Genomic DNA, 14,193 nt, shown 5'->3' on the forward strand with positions numbered 1-14,193 from the left:
AACCTTGTAGAGAAAGTTAGTAACCCATAAAGAAGAAAAGAGACAAGTTTCCCCAAGTAATAGAGAATCCCATAAATGAAAAATCTTCACAACATTCCCATGGAATTTGTGTCAACTTGCTCGCAATATTTTTTATTAATCTAGGTATGTTACATTTTATTTGTCATTGTAAGTGATTTTATCTTTATGATTCTACTATTTGAAATTAATTAACGACTTTCATGTTATGTTTATTTTGAAATGCAATTTTATATAGTACTTTTATCTTTATAATAAAATAATATTTCTAAAATAATATTAATTTTTTGGAAATAAAATATCTATATATAAAAATAACTTAAAACATGCCAGTTACTATTTTAAAAATAAAACTCGCTGCGCCTACACGGCTAATATAACGCGATTACAAAGAGGTTCACGCGTACACGCTACAACGTTAGCACAACGCGAAGAGCTACACCAAAAAATTCTCTGTTCTGAATGTAATCTACTTCAGCTACTACAAAATATCGTACAACTACAACTTTGTTAAGTGATTTAAGAGCGTTTGGTAGCATCACTATTCCACAAATCATACTTCTCCTTCAAACTTTCAATGGTCAACGTTGAAAAGCTCTCACACACCATAGATATAGAATACTTTATTATTTGAGTTCAATTGATTTGAAACGTTCCTGGTTGAACCACTCATCTCACCTAGCTACCTTTGACCCGTGTACCACCTTTATGACCCTTCCTTATCTCACACCCTCCTCCACCTATATATATACCAACCACACAAACTTCTTTTTTTCATATCATATTCTCATTCACACCAAACCAAAGAAACAAAGAAACAAAGATCATCATCAAAATGGTGTTGTCTTGGACTAGAAGAAATGTTTTCCGTCGTGCCAAGAAGGAGAAGGGACAGATTCAAGGTGGTGGTTGTGGTGGTGAGTTGGAGGTGGAGGTTGTGATCCCCAACCACTTTCGGTGTCCGGTGAGTTTGGAGCTGATGACGGACCCGGTGACTTTATCAACCGGCATCACCTACGACAGGGTGAGCATTGAGAAGTGGATCGAGGGAGGGAACAAAACCTGCCCCGTCACCAACCAGGTCCTCACAAACTTTGACAACATCCCCAACCATGCCATTCGTAGGATGATTCAGGATTGGTGCGTTGAAAACAGCTCTTATGGGATTGAGAGGATCCCCACTCCTCGGATTCCTCTCTCCACCTACGAGGTTTCTCAGACATGTACGAGGATCTTGTCGGCCTGTCGGCGGGGGGATGACAAAAAGTGCCAGGAGTTGGTTTTGAAGATTAAGGATTGGGGGAGAGATGAGAGGAACAGGAGGTGCATAATTGGGAATCGTGCCAGAACTGATGCTGGCAATGCTGCCGATGCAGTTCTTGCACACGCCTTTGATTGTTTCTCAAGCGGTGACTCTTTTGACAAGCATGTGGTTGTTTTGGAGGAGATTTTGGAGGTGCTGACATGGATGATCCCACTTGGGGAAGAGGGTGTGTCTAAATTGAGTTCAAAAGCTTCATTGAATTGCCTGGTTTGGTTTCTAGAGGGTAAAGACCTTGCATCAAGGCAAAGTGCTGCTTTGTTGCTCAGGCAAGTGTATGTTCAAGAATTGGCCAAAGTTGGAAAAGTGGCTGAAGCTTTGGTTAAAATGATTAGGGAGCCTACTGGGAGTGCTTCCACCAAGGCTTGTTTGGCAACAATTTTTAAATTGGTGTCTTCAGCTGAGAACAGAGGGGAAATTGCTCAAAGATTCGTGGAGTTGGATTTGGTTTCACTTTTGGTTGAGGCTATTGTTGATGGAGATAAAGGGGTGTGTGAGAAGGCACTTGGGGTTTTGGATTGCGTTTGTGATATCCAGATGGGGAAGGAGGTTGTTATGAACAATGCTCTTACTTTGCCTCTTGTCGTTAAGAAGCTTCTGAGGGTGTCACCATTGGCTTCAAGTTTTGTTGTCTCTATTCTTAAGAAGATTTTTGACAAGAAGGAGGAGGGAGCTCTGATTGAAGCAGTTCAACTAGGGACTTTTCAAAAGCTCTTGGTTTTACTGCAGGTTGGTTGTGATGATAGCACAAAGGAAAATGCTACAGAGTTGTTAAAACTGTTGAACGGTTATAGGAACAAAGCGACCTGCACTGACTCATCATCGGATTTCAAGTATCTTAAGAAGTCATTCTGATTAATGAAGAATGGGAATTAGATTCCTTCATTTTATTGAAACATACAATTCTTTGATGTAAAAAGATACACACACGAACAAAGCATAGAAATTGTAGGCTCAAACATTCTTTTGATTCTTTCAATTCTTTCTTGGAAAATTGATTCCATGTAATTAGTTACAATACAACAATCATTGTTCTGGCAAATACAGAGAAACATCTTTGTGTCATTGTGTTTCATATGGTGTATTGAATTTTTTGCCGATTGATTCTGAAGCAAGTTCCATAAAACCAACAAGCACTTGAAAAAAATAATAATCAAATGTACAAAAAGATGCAGTGATGAGAAAAGTAACACCACTCAATGACACTGCTAAAGCTAATTCAAGCATCTTTATGCTAAAACATGTTATTTAGGGTAAAACTGAAAAGTACTTCACTCTTCAAATTTGTTAGCCCTTAGGATATGTTGAAGCCAAAAAGACCTTGACTTGGGACATGATTTTTACTACAGTGGAGCTGGTGGTGATGATCAAGAGTGGAAGCAATGATGGTGTGGTGACAATCCTAGTCATGATGCATCAGATCTTTTTTTTAAAATAAAGGTGACATGCTTATAATCCCACTGTGAAATTAAAATATTCCAATAGAGTTGGCATCTCAAGGGTACACTAATTATATGCAGTAAATCAATGGCATGATATCTCAAACAACCAACACTTGTTTATAACTCCATCTTTAAAAGAAAAACATAAAGTACTACTTTAAGCTTCTTCTTTTTTCTGTATTTCAATTTTAGATTCTGCTAAACAAGCAACGCCTGTTAATAGTATTATGAAAGGTAATGACATTTTTTCAAGAACATGATAAGAAACTATAAATTAATTCATGGGATAAAGTAATTTACAACTTTTTTCGGAAGGTAAACATGCTTCCTTTTCTAAACAGTACCAAATCTTCAAATAAACAGCCACACCAGAAGGGTATTTATTCTATTTAAGAACCCTTTTTTACCATGATTCCTTGGTCACTTATTCTCATGCTCAGACACAAAAGTGAATGCCAATGATAACTAAACATCAAACCAAGCACGTGCATCTTTCAATGGAAAAATGGGTTTGGCCAAAAGCCATTTTGTTGATTAACATCTCCAAAAGGCATAGTCTCATTCCCACCACCACCATTATTCATCAAGTTCATAAACCAGTTCTGCTTCTGCATGAGATCCATGTTGATATCAAATCCCTGGCCACTATGACTCCCTTGCCCCTTGTCTTCAATCTTGGAAACAGCATCAGTCACCGCTGGTGCTGCAACTTGGGTTTGACTCTGAGCATTCTTAGTCAACACCTCAATCCTTCTGTTGATGTCCTTCAGATTCTGGTCAATCAACCATGCCAGATCATTCAAATCAACCATGCTTATATTATGCATAATTTTACCAGCACTGAGGTACTGAAACATGAGCTGAGTCATCTCTTTTTCCCTATTGTCCTTCCTTTGTTTCTTCAACTGGTCTTTGGCCTTTAGGATTCTCTGCCTCAGAAAACTCTCTTGGTTCACCATCTTCTTGCTTTGCTCCAATTCAGGCATTCTCCTGAACTTGGCAAGCACCCTTTGAACCCCCATTGGGGATGGCCAAACCTCAGGTTGAGGATCATAAGGACTATAAACTATAGCACATGCATCAATCCCACAGAGGGTGCTAAGTTCACTCACCTTCTTCATCAGACCCTTCTTCCTCTTCTTGAATGTTGCCTTCCTAGCTGAGTCATTCACTATGAATGCCAACTTCACCTTCTTTCTAGTCATGCTGCTGATGAAAAGATAATTAGAGCGATATGAAATTTGGAAACGTTGTTGTTGTGGTTATCTTGTTCCAGCATTCTCTTCTTTATATAGATCACTTTGCAGTAGTGATAACCAATTTTGTTTTGTATTTCGTTCACAGTATTGACTTGAACCATTCAATATCAAATATATGTTTACTAAATAGGAGATGTTAAGTTTAAGTGTCTTTCCATCAATGGAGGATACAGAATATATTTCTTACTAAGATATTCTAACGGAATAATAAGCAATGCAATGGCTAGAATCGAAATGCATCGAGAAAACATATTCTCAGTTAATACTGTAGTAATGGAATTAATAATTGAAAAAACAAATGATCTTAAATTCTATGTGATATTCCTTTTACAAGGCAATATAATTTAGATACCACAGTTGTAGTTTATATCCCTCTGATATCTCTATTGTAGAAAAAACCTTTATCCCATTAACTGTCATTAATAACTATTATTCTATGCCTTGGACAAAGGAGCAGAGATCTTCATAAATTATGAGATGTATATGAGAATAATGGAATTATACATAACGGAAAACAATTTAATATGGATCCATCTGTGCATAAAACATCATAAAAAGGTCTTACATTGTTATTGTTATAAACTTAAGAGGGTGAAGAGGTTGATACATATCCTAAAAATACGTATACCAAATATAACTAAATGTTGATTATGTGTAATTAAATAAAGTAACTTATGTAGAAGTAAATATGATCTATTTTTACTCGAGTTAATAATTGTCTTTTGGCTATAATTTTCATATAGTTTTATGTACACAACTATTTATTTAATCTAACAAAAATATTTCCCAAATATAATTCACACAAAAAAAATTATAGTTTAATATTAGTATTAATTAGACAAAAAGACATTACTAACATATATGATATTAATTGCAGTGTGACAAGCTGATAAAAATTTTCGGTGTGACAAAATAGGTCAACAATAAAACGCAATGAAATTCTATTATTTTAAATTATAGTTTTTTATTTTGATTTTAATGATAATTTTAAGAAATTAAAAAAAAAAAGTTGGTAGATCAATCATCTTATTTGCTTGTGGCCTATTGAGCTAGTAAACCAGAAGGGATGGATTTAGATGATTCAGTAGACCGAAAATGTCAAGATACCCTATTAAATCATTATTAGATTATATTAACATGTTGATTTATTTTAAGACTCAGTTAATTTTATTATTTATGAAAATATATATAGTAAAAGTACATAAATGAGATCACAATCCAATCTAGTCCATCATGGGCCATGATTATTTGGACTAGCCAAACTTCAAATCAGATTAGATTAGGCTAAAATAAACTGAAGTTCAACTTTTATAATTTGGTGCAACCATTCAAAAGAAGATCAAGTAAGAGATCTTCAAGCATAATCAAAATTTTGAACATATTAATGTATTGAAATAAGAATGATAATCTTATAAAAAAAATATTAAAAGCCTATAAGGAATATAATAAGATTTATATTATTAGTAAGGGTAACTAAACTTGCAACGAGCTTGTAATAAACATTGTGTATTTCTAATAATGTATTTTATTTTGTATATTTACTCTTGATTATTATAAAATCAATATTATATATGTTTTTAAAACATGACGATTTGTAATAAGAGGACAGCTCAAAAATAGATATATATATTTTTTATTAGATGTATAAATTATGTTTGCGACCAGTTAGAATAAAATCACAAAATAAATTTATAATTTTCCATTGGATTTTGATGAAGCAGCAGACCCAAAGTACCTAACACAAAGCAGTTGTAGTTCGGAAGCAGAATCTAGACCGTACCTTGCTTAATTGCTGTTGATCTCTCTGAATTCTAAGAATCCCACCAATTCCAAATCAGAGGAAGGGCGCTGAGAAGACGGCATAGAAGAAAATCCACACTCTCTCTCTCTGCACCCGCTAATGCACCAGCTCATGCACAATTCTCACTAGGGTTTATTCATCCATGGCGCTAATCGTTCTCTCTCTCTTCCTCCTCCTCTTCACCTTCCAACTTCCCTTCCGCTCCTCTGGTACCTCGTTGACTTCACCTCTTCAATTCACTTCGTCGCCAAACATCGTTTCAACTGTCATTTCTCGCTGATCGAGTTTTGTTTCCGCAGGACAATCGAGCTCCATGGAATCAGTTCCCGATCTTCAGAACACTATGTATGCTTCCATCGAAGGATATCCTTGCGTGCGCCTGCTTAATCTATCTGGAAACATCGGTTGTTCTAGTGAGTCTCGCTCTCGCATTTTCGGTGGTTCGCTTTTTTTTTTTTTTATTAGCTGAGATGTAGGGATTAAGTGCGACTTAAATATAAACGATGACTATGTTTTCTGAGCCGGTGAATTTTCCTTGCTTTATTGTTTTCGAATTGTTAGATCCTGGACGAGATAAGGTTGTGGCTCCTATTGTACGGTTCGGAAATGTTGACAAAATAGCTGAGCCGTCTGCTATACTGGTGTCAGTGGAGGACTTTCCAACTCTCTTTACTAGGTATCATAATTCAACGTTTCTGTTTTAGGAGGTCTTAACTTTATTGCATTTTAGTTTAACTGATAGTTGTGGAATCTTTGTAACTTCGGGAATAAAAGCTACCCTTGCTTAGTTATTTTTAAGTGATGCTGGTTGTTACTTCTCTATATTAATTTTTTATCAGTTAAATTGTGTTTGTTTTTTGAATACATATTTTCCCTTTCAGAATATCAGATGACTCTATATTTGCTAGTAAAGTCAGTGGTGTACTTGTGGAACCAAGTACTGATTTGCAGAATAAGATAAACGGTAGAAATCATTGATTTACTCGTCGTTTGTATTCAAACAAGGCTGGAGTGACCCTCCTGGGTAGAGCTGTCACTGATAAATTTTTTTGTCATGTTTAGGATTTTCTCCTGATCAAAAGTTTCCACAAGGTCAATTTGCGCCTTACCGTAATACCGGCTATGAATGGAATCCAAATGTAAGATATGAGCTGCCATTTTTCATCAGGTTTATTGGCAGATTTATAGCTCATGACATCATCAATTAGTTGCCCTTTTTTATCCTTTCTTGTTACCAATAATCATTTTCCAACTTTGATTTGATCATTTTGTGAAGGTTGTAATCAAATTGGGATTTTATGAAGTTCTTAATTTTAAAGGATGTACATTGTTATAACCTAGTGTCGTAGAGCTATTATTTAGTAAGTGAATTAATAGGCCAAACATGTCTTGGATTATATTCTGAAGCATATAGTGATATTAGATGAATTCAAAAGATCTGTGGTGGGAATTTTACCAACTATTTGTTGGATGTTGGCTAATCCTAATGCTATTACAGTTTTGAGAAGCGCATTCAATTTTTCAGAATGATTAATTTCTTTATGTTTTTATTTTTGGCTCAACTTGTGCAGGGTTCTGGTGTTATGTGGAAATCCTACAACTTTCCTGTGTTTTTACTCACAGAAAGTGGGTCAAAGACTCTTCAAGAGGTATTGCTTGGTACTCTCATGTTCTTATACTTGCAAAAGTATCGGTGATGATTCAATGTACTTTGAGAGTGTAGTGAGTCAGTTAATTGATCCATATCCAAGTTGTGAAACTCTATAGTTTGCACAAGCTTGTTTAGATTCCATAGACTCAACTTATGAAATCGTAAAAGATTACAGCTTATTAAAAATTGTTAATGACATATATGCATAACTGTAATACTTTTAGCACAACAATAATTCAGCATTTCAACTTCATAATATGGCAAAGTGGTAAACGACCTACAGTATGATAATATGTCATGTGTAAATTAATGAAAAAAAAATCCTAAAGTGGACACATTTAAAAAAGAAGTCAACTTCAAAGCCTTTGAAAATAAAACAATCATTGTGAGGGCAACAATTATATTTGATTTCAAACTTGGTGACTTGCTTTTTGATTTGAGAGTTCATGCAAGTTTATGAAGAAAAAAAATATTGATGAGTTAACTTGTTTTCTGTACCTAGGATCTTAAACTCATAAGAGTGTTAACTTTATAGTTTGATCACGTTAATCCATTGGCATTCATTTTCTTGTGACCTGATGAATTTGATTATTCTGTATATAAAAATAAAGCAGATTGATTCTCTTTACTGTTTGTTCAGTTTGTAACAAAGAACAAGGACAAAAAGAAAGCTTATACTTCTAATGTCGCTGAGTTTGATCTGGTGATGCAGGTACTATTCAGATTCTAGTAAAAAATTGTTTTATCTAGCTTATGAAGAAAAATGTTTCATTATTTACTTTTTTTGTTATCTTCAATTAGACAGTGAAATCTGGGACACTTGATTCAGAGTCTTGTTTAAAAGAAGAAACGTGCCTTCCTTTAGGTGGATACAGGTGAAGTTTCTTGACTCTACTTTATAAATGATACTAAACTAGATATGTGATTAATCATGTTACACTGTCAAGACACCAAGTTTTCAGATTTTTCCCTGAAAAAATCTCTTGCAGTCTCAAAAACAATACTTTTATCTGTATAGAATATTGCTATACATAGAATATGATCAGCTTTGAGTTTATATTGATGTAAGGAGGGTTTGTTTATGTACTGTACTGGATAAAGAATGCAGTGAATTGCCTATGTGAATATGGTGTTCATTATTAGACTGGATGGATTGGTACTATCTTCAAAAAGAAAAAAGATTTAGCATCACATGGTTCCCATAGTGGAAATGGGCTGTCCTGGATCTATTTTTGCAGAATATTTTAACATCCTTTCCTTCTCATTTTTGTTTATAATAGGATTAAATATGTTTTTAGTTCTTACACTTTGAACCGTAATTGAAATTTGTCCATGTCCCAAACTTTGATATATTTTGGTCCCCAAATTTTAAAAATGAATAGATATAGTCCTCTTAACCCAATTAAGTTAAATTTTTTGATAAGTCAAACGGTGTTTTAGGTCAGTGTTTGAGTTGTTTATACTTTTTACATGTTCCAGCTCAAATGCCAATTTGAAACTCCGTTTAACTCGTAAAAAAAATTTAAAATCATTGAGTTAAAAGGACTATATTCATTCATTTTTAAAGTTTGGAGACCAAAATGTATCAAAATTTGAAACGGAGACGTCTTTCAATTTCACATCCAAGTTTAGGGACTACAAGCATATTTAACCCTTTATAAAATTATAATTTTGCTATTACATTTGATGTTAATTTTGTGTATGTTTCATATGGAAGGCAGTGTCTGGTCATCTCTTCCTCGGATCAACACTTCCTCCTTACAGCAGTCTAAGCCCATTTTAATGACAGTGGCTTCCATGGATTCTGCTTCATTTTTTCGGGACAAAAGCCTTGGGGCAGACTCCCCTATTTCTGTGAGTGAAAGTGCATCTACTACATTCTCTCCATTTCTTCTGGCCACATTTTGTGTTTCTTTATGATATTTTGTCCTTAAATCAATAATAGCCTAATGTATTTTGGCTGCAAACAGGGTTTAATTGCATTACTCGCGGCTGTTGATGCACTCTCTCATTTGGATAGTCTTGGTGACCTTAGTAAACAGGTGTGTTTGAGATGGTCCAGGGATTATAACTCTTCTTTTTTTCTTTTTTATTTCGGTTTTTTGGTCGTGTAAATCTAGCCTCAGTTTGTTCCTTATCATTTAGATGTGAGTTTATCTAACTTTCCTTGTGTCTCTTTGGATTTTCTTTTACCTTAACCTAGTGTTTGTATGGCAAATTTTATAGAATAGTTAATTTTGTGGATAATTTAATATGTTTTGTTAACAAAATGGTTTTTGGAATAATGTATTTTAGAAGAATTTGAAATTTTAGAAATTTATGAGTATTTTTATCACTTAAACTTGTAAACGAAATTCGACCTAAAAGATAAGACTATGAAATTTTTAATATTCTCTCTTCTCTCACTTTTATATGATTCTCTTACATTAAATATTTAAAACTCACTACTGTTTGGTATTAAAATTTCAATTTATATTTAGTAGAAGTTGAATTAACCTATCCAAACTTAAAATTTGAAATTTAAGAAATTTTAACTGATTTAAACAATTCATTTAAAAAATATAGGAATTTAAACCAAAGCAATTCAATTTCAAGCATTTCAAAATCTCTGAAATTTTAAAATCCCTCATAAACGCACCACAAGATCTTTGTGGTGGAAATTATCCTAGGTCATTATCTCACTGGTTATCTTCTTGGGGTATGTGAGATAATTATCCACTATCCTTCCCATTGTTATGAGATTGGATTTATTTATTTTTTGTCGAAGTGCACTAATTCACCAGTGACTGGAAACTTACGTTGGCTATCATCTCAGGGTGTGGGTATCTATAAGAATAATTGTATGAGGTTTTATCATGATTCATTCATTATGGTTCCTAGTGTTTGGTGGTTTATGCTTTTCAACTTCCAGGGTTGCTTTTTAAAACCTGTTAATGCTCTAAAACCAAGTACTTTACTGACAAATGTCCACTTGTCTAAACTTTATTGCTGATGATTTCTTGAACTCAATGCAGCTTGTTTTTGCAGTTTTCACTGGAGAGGCATGGGGTTATCTTGGAAGTAGGAGATTTTTGGTAGAACTTGACTTGCACTCAGATGCTGTTCGTGGCCTTAATCATGGATTAATTGAAAAGGTACTTCTATTCTTCCTTGTAAATATGACTGCTGGGAAGTATTGGGGGGATCTACCGTGCCACATTTAAATCTGTAGGCTAGACTGTTTATATATACTTCTACTTGATTTTTTTTTCCTGCTAATAACCTCAGTCTTTCCTGCCTGTTATTTCACAGGTCATTGAAATTGGTTCTGTGGGAAAGGGTCTCAGTGGAGGTGTTAACAACTTTTTCGCTCATACAGAAGGGGTGAGTGATCTTGATTGATCTTTCAACTATGTGCCCATTCGTGGCTATTATAGAAAATTTTGCAATATTAGTTGGATATTTTGCATTGTTACATAGTTTCTGTGTATACACTGCCAGGATTAAAGAAATATGCCACATCTGCTTGTGACTAACACTTCGTCAATGCAGGATTCTTCTTCCACAAATCAGACAATGGCTGCCTTGAAACGTGCACAGGAGTCACTGTTATCTGAAAACATAAAGATAGCATCTGCAAGTTCTTCAAATCCTGGGATACCTCCATCGTCTTTAATGTCCTTTTTGGAAAAGGTACAGGATAGATAGTACAACTTTTTTCCTGGCCCCTCCCCTAAATAATGATATGAAAAGTACAACCATATCTAGAAGAATATTAATCCTTTGTAACTGGTGGTGGTTTAAAAAAAAATGAATGTTTTAAAAGTTCAGACTTTGTAAAGTACGTTGGCAAATTCCTCATAAGCTAAGGACCTGGTCAGTTGAGTGAAGTTATTAAAAAATGTAGTGTTTCAGAAGTTCTAAGGAGCCTTCTCGTTATTCTTATTTATGCTTTCTTACATTAGAGATCATTAAGTTTCATCAAGTCACCTATTTCTATACATAACACTCATATACCAAGATACCTGCACATTTTATTGAAATTAATTTGATATAAAGCTCACAAACTGTCCTTATATGGGTATACATATACTCAGTAAATTAATGTATAACATCACATCCTGAGTAGTATCGATAACTGTTGACACCATGCTCAAACAGTGGGTTGGTACAGTGGACAAATTGCAATAGCATGCTCTAATAAAAAAGGTTATGAAAACTTACTACTTCAATAATTTACGTGGAAGATGTAGTTGATCCAATGTGCCATATTTGTATAAACATAATTCATTTTTTGTTTTTTGATGAATAAGTTTCACATCATTCATATTGGCATAATCTGACTGCTTTCGTGTTGAATAACATCATTTTTTTATATTGGCATATAATTCAAAAATTCTCTGTTGGTCATTGATCGTTTTCTTCTTTTTTTCCCCTCCACTTTTGATCAGAATCCTGCAATATCTGGTGTCGTTCTTGAAGATTTTGACTCTGTCTTTGTCAACAAGTTCTACCATAGTCACCTAGATGATTTATGTGAGCTAGTCGATGCTCTTGACATTATTTTCTTCTACTTGCTCAACTCTTCGTACATTTTGATGGCTGCCACTTATGTCACATGCATTCTTATTTTTGTATGATTATGCAGCAAATGTGAATTCATCAGCTGTTGTTGCTGCTGCTTCTCTTGTTGCCCGTACACTTTACATACTCGCTAGTAAAAATGAAGATATTCATGATTCAACTTTGGCTGCTATAAATGTTAATGTCTCACTTGTTGAACAACTTATGGGTTGCTTGTTGGACTGTGATCCTGGTCTTTCTTGTGAACTGGTGAAGAAATATATTTCACCCATGTCAACCTGTCCAAGCCATTATGTTGGTGTTATCTTGGATGAACCTTCATCGACACCATATACAGGATACATCAATGATGTTCCCAGGTTCATTTGGAATTTTCTGGCTGATAGGACTTCTATCCCCAGGAAGGCTAACAGCTCAGGTTGTCAACACGGTTGCAATGATAGAGATGAAGTTTGCATCAAAGCAGAGACCGATGGAAAGGGAGTTTGTGTTCTCTCTACAACAAGGTATCTCCTCTCTCAGGCTATGTTTAGTTCAACATTTTATGACTTAAGCTACTTCAAAAGTTAAAGTTTATAATAAGTTTTGAAAGTAAATAAAGTATAAGTTATTTGGATGTTTTAGCTTAGAAACTCCTCTAAAACTAGAACTTTTTTTTCTGTTCCATATTGATTATTTCTGGATGATATAGACTGAGAGCCTAAGCCATGTGTGTTACTCATTTTTCGAAGCCACCTTGCTTTTGACACCTTCAACATAGGTACTCTTAATATGTTCACACATTCACAGTCATAATCACCACACTAGGTATTAGTATAGATTTGTCTAGTCATTTTGCACACTCCAAACTGGTGGTGTCATTCACTTGTTTCATCATGTTTTAGTTCTACCACATGTAAACTTTACATCACAATTGGCGCCATTTAAGTATACTTATATGGTGTACGTAATTGGGTAGACTGCAGTTATATGAGTGGTTTCACTGTCCATGTAATGTGCACTCCTATTTGCTTGACACATGAATAAATGGGTAAATGGATGTGATGTTTAATAATTTACAGGTATGTTCCAGCATACTCAACACGGCTAAAATTTGAATCAGGAGTGTGGAATGTTTTGCCTCCTAATTCCTCTGAAAAAATGGGGGTTGTGGACCCTGTCTGGACTGAGAGCAACTGGAATTCAATAGGTATGCGGGTCTACACAGTCCAAAATGCTTCTTATGACCGGCTTGTTCTGTTTGGGGGCATCACTTTGACAATCTTCTCATACCTTGCAATAGCAACTGCTAGAACCTTGTTTTCCAAAGCAATGAAGAGGGACTGACATTTGACCTCCCGGGTCTGACTAGTAAATTTTGTGAAACTAGGGTAAAGGTATTATATAGGGAATTGGAGGGACGGGTCCTTTGATGGACAAATGATCCGTTTTTGAAGAATTTTCAAGGATGTGCATTATTTGGGGCCGCATTCTTGTGCTCATGAATTCTATTTCAGAAGTTTCTCTATAACACGATTATTTTTGTCAATTGTAGGTAAGTAAGGAAATATAATGAAAATAGTCAAAATTAACTGGTGCTGTAAATGCCTACTCAGTGACTATACAATTTTTATTTGGTTAAGAATTTTCACTTTCATTATCATTGATAGATGGTTCTGAATTATTTGTGGGCATTTAAAGTTATTGAAGAGTTTAAAATGTTTAATTGAGAGATAGTGACAACAATTTTTTGTTGATAATCAAAATTGGGGTTTCTTTTAGACAGAAGCTGTGCTTGAGGTACACGGCAAGCATACCACGGACTATGCTATTGCTAATTGATATTAAACGGGATAAAATATTTTGATTATTTGATGAAGACTAGTTGTTATCACTAGGCTCTTTACAACAGCAAAGTTGATTGGAGGAAAAAAAAAGTCAATAAGAAAAATCCAGTGACAATTAGATTCTCCAATGAAAGAGGAAAAAGATGGCACGGGAAAAGAATTTTACAAATCAAAGTGAGGAATTTATTTAGGGTCCACTAAATTAAACACGGGTTTTTATTTTCTTTTATACGAATAAATATTTGATTTAACAAAAGTGGAAGAGCTATGAAAGTACAGTATTCACATCAAAGTTCAACATACAAATCAGAT

At 34.6% G+C, this 14,193-nt stretch overlaps 3 protein-coding genes across 3 annotated transcripts; 2 read left to right on the top strand and 1 right to left on the bottom strand.

The window, feature by feature from the left end:
* Window positions 1-778: 778 nt before the first annotated feature.
* LOC114192450 (U-box domain-containing protein 21-like) lies at window positions 779-2,404 on the top strand. The gene has a single exon (XM_028082178.2). It carries the CDS (start codon window positions 854-856, stop codon window positions 2,192-2,194), a length of 1,341 nt encoding a protein of 446 aa, XP_027937979.1. The 5' UTR covers window positions 779-853; the 3' UTR covers window positions 2,195-2,404.
* Window positions 2,405-3,041: 637 nt separating this feature from the next.
* LOC114192456 (agamous-like MADS-box protein AGL80) lies at window positions 3,042-5,961 on the bottom strand. The gene is made up of 2 exons (XM_028082189.2): window positions 5,821-5,961; window positions 3,042-3,987 (listed from the first exon to the last, which is right to left on the bottom strand). Exon 2 carries the CDS (start codon window positions 3,984-3,986, stop codon window positions 3,276-3,278), a length of 711 nt encoding a protein of 236 aa, XP_027937990.1. The 5' UTR covers window position 3,987; window positions 5,821-5,961; the 3' UTR covers window positions 3,042-3,275.
* On the top strand, window positions 5,743-13,679 carry LOC114192443 (Zn-dependent exopeptidases superfamily protein). The gene is made up of 16 exons (XM_028082166.2): window positions 5,743-6,050; window positions 6,141-6,254; window positions 6,403-6,517; window positions 6,723-6,805; window positions 6,904-6,980; window positions 7,413-7,490; window positions 8,133-8,204; window positions 8,294-8,367; window positions 9,214-9,346; window positions 9,463-9,534; window positions 10,507-10,626; window positions 10,784-10,855; window positions 11,024-11,164; window positions 11,923-12,007; window positions 12,120-12,561; window positions 13,117-13,679. Exons 1-16 carry the CDS (start codon window positions 5,984-5,986, stop codon window positions 13,379-13,381), a joined length of 2,010 nt encoding a protein of 669 aa, XP_027937967.2. The 5' UTR covers window positions 5,743-5,983; the 3' UTR covers window positions 13,382-13,679.
* Window positions 13,680-14,193: the final 514 nt, after the last annotated feature.

This window comes from Vigna unguiculata, chromosome 1 (genome assembly GCF_037176805.1).
Source record: "Vigna unguiculata cultivar grain cowpea cultivar isolate G323 ecotype 2 chromosome 1, ASM3717680v1, whole genome shotgun sequence".
Taxonomy (NCBI): Eukaryota; Viridiplantae; Streptophyta; class Magnoliopsida; order Fabales; family Fabaceae; genus Vigna; species Vigna unguiculata.